The sequence below is a fragment of the Sesamum indicum genome, linkage group LG5, assembly GCF_000512975.1.
Source record: "Sesamum indicum cultivar Zhongzhi No. 13 linkage group LG5, S_indicum_v1.0, whole genome shotgun sequence".
Lineage (NCBI taxonomy): Eukaryota > Viridiplantae > Streptophyta > Magnoliopsida > Lamiales > Pedaliaceae > Sesamum > Sesamum indicum.
This window is the reverse complement of record NC_026149.1, coordinates 14,014,558-14,025,290: the sequence shown is the minus strand read 5'-3', so window position 1 is coordinate 14,025,290 and position 10,733 is coordinate 14,014,558. Positions and strand designations below refer to the sequence as shown.

Below are 10,733 nucleotides of genomic sequence, written 5' to 3'. Positions count from 1 at the left end.
CAATTTGAATTCAAAAGGTATCTCTGCAAAAAAGGGGGGAAGGAGGAATCCAACTTGATTCTTCTTAGCTAACCCTATACGATTTGCCTTGCTGACAGAATAAGCTGGAAAATTCTTTCTCCTCTTTTGTTTTGTGCTTTCTCTTGTTTTTTCAGACTATCTTACCTACTCTAGCAGTCCAACTCTATGGTTTGCACTCCTGGAGTGGGTGGGTAGGTGGGGGGAAGGGATTGATTATGCCCGCTACAACTCTTGGATCGGACCCACAAGTAAGGTAGATCAACCTAACTAAATACGAGCCAAATTAATACAACAGTAAGGAGGCCAGGACCACAGGTTTACCTCCTACTTTACAGAATTGGTAAGCCTAAAAAACAAGCTCATTCCACCTAAACACATCATTGTATAGCAGGATGGATGTATTATATAGTTTGCCAATGCATCAGGACATATCATTCTAAAATATCTACAGGTGGATCCTAGTAGGTTGATGGAAAATTAGCTGGGAATCCATTAGTAAAGGATTTTCGGGTTTTCATGCAGACCTGGCAAGACTCAGTAACTCGATGTATCTCAGTCAATTCAAGTCCAAATCGTGCATAATTTGTTCAGTAAGTTAGTTGATTCAAAGTTCTTTCAAATGGCGTAGGATTCTCCACAACAACTCCCTATCCTGTGTTGTACACGCCTTTAAATAGAGACCTTGTGCAGTCATTTTGTAATATCAATTCCTTACTCTCCTTATTCTCTCATTTCTGTCTCAGTTGTTAGGCCTTTTTGAGCTTATATTTTGTACTAGACACAAATTTATATATTTTATGATAATTTCTTACTATTATTTTCACTTTGATTTAAGTTTCATTTACTCTTTTTCAATTAAATTTTTACTAACTTGAATATTGAAATTCTAATATTTATTTTGCAGAGCCGTTGATCTTACAATTTTTCGTAAATATCCTTTGTTATTTGTGGTGTTGCCAAAAATCTAATTGGCATCATAATCCATTGTGAATCATTTTTATCTTCTCACCATGATAGAGCAAAAATATAGCTGGATTAGAATCATTTTTATCTTCTCACCATGATAGAGTGAAAATATAGTTGGGATTAGCTATTGGTTATATATAAAAGTAATTCCAAAAAAGAAAAACTCAAAAAATGAGGAAAAATTTCGTTTATTGTCCTCTAAGTTTGATGTATATTGATAATAAATATTTACTTACAAGGATAACAAAGTAATTTAATATACATGATGCACTTGTTAAGCACATACAACTCACTACACCATATAACTTTCAACACCACTATAAATATAAAAGATATTATTTTTCAACATCATCTACTATTCGTTGATTTTGACATCTTACACATACCAATAACCCTCTCATAAATCGTGTGTTTTCATCTAGTGAGCAATTGTGTCGTATGTAAAATTTCTATTTTATCCTTTCGTTAAAATAACAATCTCATCAAAGTTGGTTATTAAATCGTCCTCAAGTTCTTTTTAAAATAATAAAATTATTACTAATTGTTAGTTAATCGTGGAAACTTGAGGTCAAACTCATCAAATTTACTGATATTAACAAATAAGTCAGATATTTTTTGAACTTGTTGATAAATTATTGAAGTGCATTAGTCCTCTATAAGTCAATAGAATATTCAATTAGAATTAAATGAGTAGGGACTATTAAAGGATTAAAATGAAACAAAAAGTACAAATAGACTACTTGCATTAGCATTAATTGCATCTACAAAACTAGGGAAATGGCATTAATTAAGTCAACTGAAAATTAGCTTTGATGTGAGAAATTTTATCTGGAGTTAGTCTTATAGAGAATTCACTCCTACTTGGGAAAAATGCTGCTATCATTTAATTGAATATAAAATATATGATTTTAATATAATATAGCATTTTATTTTAATTAAATTATATGTTGATATACATTGTTAAGTACCATTTATACATATTTATGTATGTTTTACATAAACAATTTACACTATAAAATATAATTGCAGATAGCGAGCTTTTAAATTTTTTAATATTATATAATTTAGGGTAAAATACCCTCTAAACCAATAAATGTAATACTTATCCTCTACAATTAAATTTTTAGATAATATTTTCCTTATATATATATGTAATTAGTTCAAATAGTTATTTTTAGTAATTTTGTACTTAAGTTTAATTAAAATATTCTTAATTGGAAAAAATATCTTTATTTATAATAAAATAAGATATAATTAGTGAGTTAAATAGTTTAAATATTATTTTTATTTATAGACTCAATGTTAATTAATAAATGAGTACAATAAATAAAAAAAAGAATTCATGAAAAGATTTTATTAATCTGGCAATTAAAAAATTAAGGTTATTAACTATATATTCTTTTAGATGAAAATGAATATTAAATATCAGATTTTTTTTTAAAAAAATATAATAAAATATATTTAATCATTTTTTTGTAAGAAGGTTTAACTTTTGGTTAAGTATATATATATTTCTCAATTTCTTTTAAGAAACATATATGAGTTGTTAGTTATATTATATTTATTGTGTATCTACGATATATGTATACATTAATATATACTTAACTTTCAATATAAAATTTTCACTTATTAAAAAAATTAATTAAAAAGTAATTTAGTAATGAGTTAATGGGAAAAATACGAAAATATATTGAAAATAATATAATTGTTTAAGGTATGAGAAGTACTTTTGTCCAATAAAAGGGATAAATATTGCATTTGTTAGTTTAGGGGGATAATAATACATGACGAATAGTTCAGGGGCATGTATTTTACCCTAAAATTTATAATAAAAATTGTAAATGTTAAATATATTTCTTAAGAGTTAATTGGTCTTTAAGTTTGAGTTTCAAACAATTTTGTTCCTCAAATTTATTCTTGACTCTAGTACCTCTAATTAAAATATAATTTTTATCTCAAATTGGTCAGTCTAACCATTTTTCAATAAAAATATGACCGTGGCTGGCTGGAAAATGATCACATGACTTGCAAATACCTTAGTTTTTTGGTGTATTTTTGTCTTTATGCATTTCTTTTTTAGAAAAGAATTCCTAAAAGCATCATTTTCACTATTTAATAATTCCAAATTTAATATTATTTTTGATTCAGCTTGGCCTTTATTATCGATTTTACCATATATTTTTACCCTAATTAAACGTCTCTATGTTAGTATAGACGATCAACTAACAATCAAAATTAGTATTAATTATTTTAAAAAAAATTGGCAAACAAAATTGCGAAGATCAAAATATGAAATACCAAGAATGATATACGTACTAATTTAGAAGAATCAAAATTAAATATCCCAAAAGATAAGGATAAAATGTATAAAAACCTCCATGTGTTTTAAAAAGTCGCCTAAAAGCTCCTTTCGATTTATAAAAATAGGCTAAAACTCCTTGTATTTTGTAAACTCAGCTCAATCGCCCTCTCTCAGTTAAATCTCACTAACGCTGTTAATTTTTTTTATAAAATGGCCGTTATACCCTTATTTCACATATATTATTTCTTATTTTAATCACTGTTGAGTCTTCTTTGATTAAATATTGATCGTTAGATCTAATCAACTAATCTCAATCATTCAATTTTAAAAAAATGAAAGGTCTAGATTTAACAAATTATTTAAGTTCTATTATATATAAATAATTTAAAATTATAAAAATATATTATTATTATATCTATCAAAAAAACTAACTACCCTACCCCATCCCACCCTAACCCCACGCCCTTACCCCGGCTGCCCCCCCCCCCCCACCCCCCCCATCATTGTATTTTCGTATATACTTTAGCAAAATGAGTGAGGCCTGTCTCATTAAAATTGTCTTGAAGAGACTAGTTTGATGGTGGTATTTTGAGACTGAGATTCTACCGGACGGCGACGAATCGACGTCAAACATATTTGGCGATCGTGGCTTGAGCCCAGTCTCTTCGATTGACGAAAACTCAAATTGAAGGTATGAAAATATTCGTCTTGAAGAGAAGATCCGAATGGTACCACTGATCGTTGAAAATTTGACCGAACGGCTTTGAAAATTTAGAAACAAGTTTTCGGCAAAAAAGGGGCGAAAAATCATTTAGTTTTTTCTATTTTTTTAATTTTTTAATTAATTTTAATTATATTAAAAAATATCTTTTAGTTAATTAAGAAGATTTTAAATAATTTTAATAATTAAATATTTTAACTAATTAAGAATAATTATGATAATAATTATTGTAATTAAATATATATTTTAATTGATTAACAATAATTTTATATTTAAAAATTAACAATTACAAAATTATTTAAATTTAAGTATAATTTAATTTATATCTAATATTAAATAAATTAAATATAATTTAATATTTTAATTTACATTATAAAAAAAATATAAAAATAAAATAAAAATAAAATATGGCATTTTAGTAAAAGCACCTTAGAAAAAGGTTAAAAATAGTTAAAAAAATACCGCACACGCACAAAGAGCGTGTATAATACACCTTTTGTTAATTATTATGAAAGAAATTTTGTTGCTGAGTTTTACCAAACATAAGAGGGTTTTTAGCCTATTTTTAAAATAAAAAGGAAATTTTAGCTGACTTTTAAATTAGAAGGAAATTTTATGCATTTTGTCCCATAAAATAATAAGTGAACACGTGTCAAGAGAAAAGATATTATTTTTAAAACATAATTTCACACCTACCTTTGTATTAAAGGGAAAAACGAGCATCAATAAATAGGTGAAGTGCCTCATCCACGTTGCTAAAGCCAAACAATTATCTCTCAGAAGTTACATTGTTGTCCATAAACAATTATCTCATCCACGTTTGCTGTCTGAATAGCTCTCACCATGTCCCACTGTTCAACACAAGTACCACCACAAACAATTCACACTGATTTTTGCAATCTCACTCGTAACGATTTTCCTAGTGATTTCATTTTTGGAATTGGTACCTCTGCTTATCAGGTCCATCAAACACACACACATATATAAAATTATATTTTTTGTCGTATAAATTATAATATTTACGCATTTATTTCTTTTTCTTGACAAATTTAATTTTAACATCTCATATTCAGTCCTAGTCCCTAGTGAGTGGACTTCCCTTGACACCTATGTTTCTTACAGGAGGCGTACGTTAAGTGATGGATGGTAACACGTATAGCGTTAGTCTTAATGTGGCTCAGGAAATAATCCTCTTGGGGGAACTCTTTAACCTCTTAACAAATTTAGTCTTGTATTGACAATTTTAATCCCCTTCATACTTTAATATATCTCATTGTCAATATATGACTAAATTTGCCCAAAAAAGGACCACATATGCGATATTCAAGACTAAGTTCATAAAAAAAAAGACTAAATGTATAAATAAAGAAAATTACAGAATAAAAAGTATTAACGATTTAAAGTTATAGGACCAAATATGTAATTTTTTCTATATATATATACACACACATCCATCATTATTCGGAAGCATAACTAGAATGTGTTTAATTTCGAGCATATATATATATATATTGATATATGGGCTTAACATTTATTACTACTTATGAATAAAGATTGAAATGATTTTGGGAATTATATTACTATTAAATATCACATGCCTTCTATATTCAGGTTGAAGGAGGTGCTGCCAAAGGTAGTAGAGGCCTTAGTGTCTGGGACGTTTTCACTTTGAGGACTCCTGCTCTCTCTCTCTCTCTCTCTCTCTCTCTCTCTCTCTCTCTCTCTCTCTCTCTCTCTCTCTCAGTTGAATACATGACTTTGAACTTATTTATTGAATATCAATTTTAACCTTGAGAATAATTAGACGTCATTGGTTGATGGTGTAGAATTAGAAGAGCACAAAAGTCATTGTAACTATCTCATTGCTTATTAAGAAATTTTATATTCCGGATGGCAGGCAACATTTTGGATGGATCCAACGGGAATGTAGCCGTTGATGTGTACATGAAATATAAGGTAATTTAAATTTTATTTTTATTTTTTTAGGCGTGTTTCACATTATCCAAAAATAATAAAAAAAAATATTATCAATTAATATTTACATATATATATAAAAAATACAAAATCAATTATATTGCAAGATGAGTGGTTAAGTAAAATGTTATGCTGTGCAGGAAGATATTAAGATGATGAAGAGCATGGGTTTTGATGCTTACAGATTTTCGATATCTTGGCCAAGAATATTGCCTGGTAACATTAATTTGCAAATATTACAATATTTGGTTTTGAAAACAATGTAATTAAATAATTCTTGTGTATGTGCTTTCAGGTGGAAAACTTTGCCTTGGTGTCAATAGAGAAGGAATCGACTTCTACAATGATATTATCAATACTCTCAAAGATTATAGTTGAGTTTGAACTTTATAATTATATATATATATCAGTTCTAAATATTTTACATCTAAATTTTTCAAAAAAAATAATTAAATAATATTTTGAGCTGCAGTAAGTTTATTTGTTTTATTTATATATACGACACTTTGATGCAGAAATAGAGCCCTATGTGACTCTCTTTCACTGGGATACTCCTTATGCTTTGGAACAAGAGTATGGTGGCTTCTTAAGCCAAGACATTGTGTAAGCATTTCAATTTCAATTTGTCTCACTTCATCTACTCAACTTCTTCTATAATTGTACACTTCATCTGTTGATACCCATTATAACTAAAAGAGGTGGCATAGATACAACAGTTTTGACATCATTATTATAAAAAGGAGTGCACTTTTGCTCAAAAACGACAGTTTGTGATACTACTACACCAATATCTTTTATTGTGTCAATAATATTCTTAAACTTCTTTTATTTTATTTTCTTTTTTCTTAAAATATGATGTCTTGTCTTAAAACAGGAACGACTTTCGTGATTTTGCAGAACTATGCTTTTGGGAATTCGGTGATCGGGTAAAATACTGGACAACACTGAACGAGCCATGGACGTACTGTGTTAATGGATATGTTTCATGCAAATTTCCACCTGGCGCTGCCAATTCGCCTCCTCCTCCTCCTTCGCCTCTAACTTCTGTTTCAAACATAAATGCAACTTATACTAAAACATTGTTGAGTTCAAGTCTATCGGACAACTGGATTGCTTCTCATATAGCTGTCGACGATCAACCCATAAAGTACAATTTCATTCCTTATAGAGGGTCTGAAATAATGCAACAGAGCAACCTTAATTTAGTTCCTCATAGAGGCGCCTTTCATCATGACTATAACCGGACCACATACGCACTCTCATCTGGACTAGAAAGTCGTGTTTTCAACAAAACCCTAATCGAGAAATCGGGTAGAAGCAGCATTAACGGCTTTCTGACATTATCAACTCCAACCAAAGACGTATATACTGTCGGGAAAAACTTGCTCCTTGCTCATGCAGCAGCAGTTCAATCATACAGAACTAAATTTAAGGTATGTGTACTATAAGGAAAAAGTTGCAATTTAAGCCCAGTAATTTATGAGCGTAACATTTTTTGTCCTGCAAGAATTGATTTTCATAATTGGGTCATATAATTTTAAAATTGTGAAAATTTTCATCATTTTTGAGCAAAAAATTGCATGTGACTTACACATGACCCAATTAAATTGCAATTTTAATCTTGTAACTTAGGGGCTTTGGCATTTTTAGTCTTATAATTTAGGAAAGATGGCATTTTTATCTTGCATAAATTTATTTGAGGGACAGAATTATAAATTATATAGTAATAAGAATAAATTATGTAAATATATTCGTATAAAATTAAAAATATCACAATCTTTAATTATAGGATCAAAATTACAATTTTTTTGTACTATAAATTAACAACATATCTCAATCATTCTTCTTATTTTTGTGTTATTGGAGTTTGCTAAAATGGGATGTAAAACCTCAGGCACACCAGAATGGCCAGATAGGAATAACACTTGTTTCTTGCTGGTTTGAGCCACTAAATAAAGATGATGAAGATGATAGAAAGGCTGCTGTAAGAGCTCGTGATTTTATGTTGGGATGGTAAGCATAAATCTCAAAATTGCAATTTTTGTCTAGTTATAATTTGTCATTAATATAATTTGGTGGTAATTTCAATTTTATTGGAATTCTATTTGATATTAATTAAGTTTTGTAATTCTAGAAAAGTAACATATTAATATACCAAATTCTACTCATATTTTCCATTTTGGTTGACATAATTTGTCATTAATATATGTATTTATATATTCTCTTTTTAAACTTTTTTTGAATTTTAATAAGATTTTCTCCTAATGATTTGGTTTAATTTCAGGTTCTTGGAGCCTGTATTAAGTGGTAGATATCCCCAAAATATGATAGATAATGTTTCTGCCAGTAATCTTCTACAATTTGAACCTGATGAAGTTGACTTGCTTAAAGGATCCATTGACTTTCTCGGTTTAAACTATTACACATCTTTTTATGCGTCGCATGATCCTGATCCTAACATTGCATACGGCTACAACAGAGATCAAAAACTTGCAATTTATCGTAAGCTCTTGACAACCTTAAACAACAACTACGTACCTACTCGTCTTGTTGTCTTTTCTTTTAGTTTAAATACTAAATAATTCTCCTTTCCCATAATTTCAACTTTTAGATAAAATCATCATTTATTATAAAATTAGATTTACGAACATCCGTATTGATGTATTCTTTTATAGAGGAAAAAATGATTTGCGAGGAAAAGGTGAAAATCGGCGAGGTGGTATGTTTTACCATTCTCTTCTCTCTTGTTACACCAAGATGGAAAATTCTTACAGATTAGGTTTGGTTGAATCAAATTAATCCCACAGGAAGTGTGATATATTTGCATATGATTAGTCACTTTTTAGAACTGTACACCAATCACACAAGAAAGGTACTATACATGTCATATAATTCGCCAAAGCAGATTTGACTTAAAATAATTTTCAAGATTGATTTTATCTATAAAACAATTTATCTTTTTATTATTTATAAATTAACCGATATTTACTTTCTCATTATTCATTAATTTGTATCTCATTTAATACTTAGGCTGGTTCAGACTGGTTGTGCATAGTCCCACATGGAATTTACGAGCTTTTGAAAGAAATAAACCAAACATACAACAACAGCACATACAACCTCCCTCCTATATACATCACTGAAAATGGTAATGATTCTTAATCTCGAGTTGATAATTATATAAAATCATTTTTGAATTCCAAATGTAATTGTCTTTATCGGGACTATTATTGTGTTTAGGGGTCGATGAAAAGCATGATCACAGACTCACTGCTTATCAAGCTTGTAAGGATCAACAAAGGATCAAATATCACCAAGATCATCTTGGAAATATTCTGAAAGCAATGTAAGTAATTTTCTTTGAGCAATGTTCTAACTACAAATTCCAAATATGACTAATTAATAGGGGGTGAATAGCAATTTACCCTCTGCGATATTACAAAGGAACAAATTACTACCGTATGAAAAAAAAAAAAATAGTAATTCACCCCCTTCTTTCTAAAATGAAGCAAGTTTAGGGAGATAAATTGCTTCAATTTAAAAAAATATAAAGAAACAAATTGTTGCACTTTAGAAAACACAGGGAGGTAAATTGCTAATTTTTTTTTTCTTTTTTGCTTATTTATACTATCACAAGGGGTTTGCTTGCATTTTTTCCTTATTATAATAGTATCTCTAATTAATTTCAGTTCCCTTTAACGCTATCTATATATTATTGTAATCGTGGTTATAATTAACTGAATTTTATTATGGTGATTGCAGGAATGATAAAGCTGGGAAAGTGAACGTAAAGGGCTACTTTGCATGATCGTTCTGTGATAATTTTGAATGGCACGAAGGGTACACTTCCAGATTTGGTATCATTTACATCGATTACATGAATCATCTGAGAAGACACCCTAAAGAATCGGCTACGTGGTTCGCCAAGTTCTTGGTGAAGAATAAGTCTGGAGATAACAAGAGTTCGGGGAATAATGAACCTAGTGCAAATGAATCTGGTGATAAGAAGGCTTCGGGGAATAATATTTCTAGTGCAAATCTATCAAGAGCGGGGAACAATGTTCCTGGTGCAAATCAGTCGGGAGACAATAAAGGTAAGGGGAATAATGTTCCTAGGGCAAATGAGTTGGGAGATAACAAGGGTTCGGGGAATAATGTTCCTAGTGCTAATGAGCCAGGAAATAACAAGGGTTCAGAGAACAAACCCTAAAAGAGCTCTTGAGATGCAGAAGACTAGACACAATCACCAGCTCATATTCTAGAATTTATGTAGAATCATTTAGTATGTATGAGTGTGTGTTTCATTTCATGTTAAGTTATGTAGTATGAGTCTACGTGTCTGGTTATATGTTGAATCATGAAACGTGTGTTTGACTTGAGTATGAATAAATATGGTGGAGCTTTATTTATGTAGTAGTATTACTCTTTCTAGCTTGAATAAGAACTTATTTATATGTGTAAAGATTGTACATTGCTCTGTTGCTGAACTCTGTTGTTGAAAGAATAAGAAGAAATGTAGAAGTGTCGGCAAAAGAAGAAGTACAGTTCGGACATAAATCACATTCAGCAAACGTGTATCTGACTTTATTAGCAAATGCGTCTTTATTAGTTGTTGGCGCTTTTAGCACTTGTCTGTAACCTCTTAAACAAGCGTGGCAACGATTTTGTTAGTAAAAGCACAAGCTAACCGTTGCCTACCTTTACACGCGGGTTATTAGTAGTTAAAGGTCTTGCAATATATATATCTGT

At 29.7% G+C, this 10,733-nt stretch overlaps 1 protein-coding gene across 1 annotated transcript; it reads left to right on the top strand.

The window, feature by feature from the left end:
- Window positions 4,854–8,566, top strand: LOC105162754 (cyanogenic beta-glucosidase-like). The gene is made up of 9 exons (XM_020694128.1): window positions 4,854–4,970; window positions 5,622–5,695; window positions 5,912–5,966; window positions 6,125–6,200; window positions 6,280–6,357; window positions 6,500–6,587; window positions 6,859–7,417; window positions 7,879–7,997; window positions 8,269–8,566. Exons 1-9 carry the CDS (start codon window positions 4,854–4,856, stop codon window positions 8,564–8,566), a joined length of 1,464 nt encoding a protein of 487 aa, XP_020549787.1.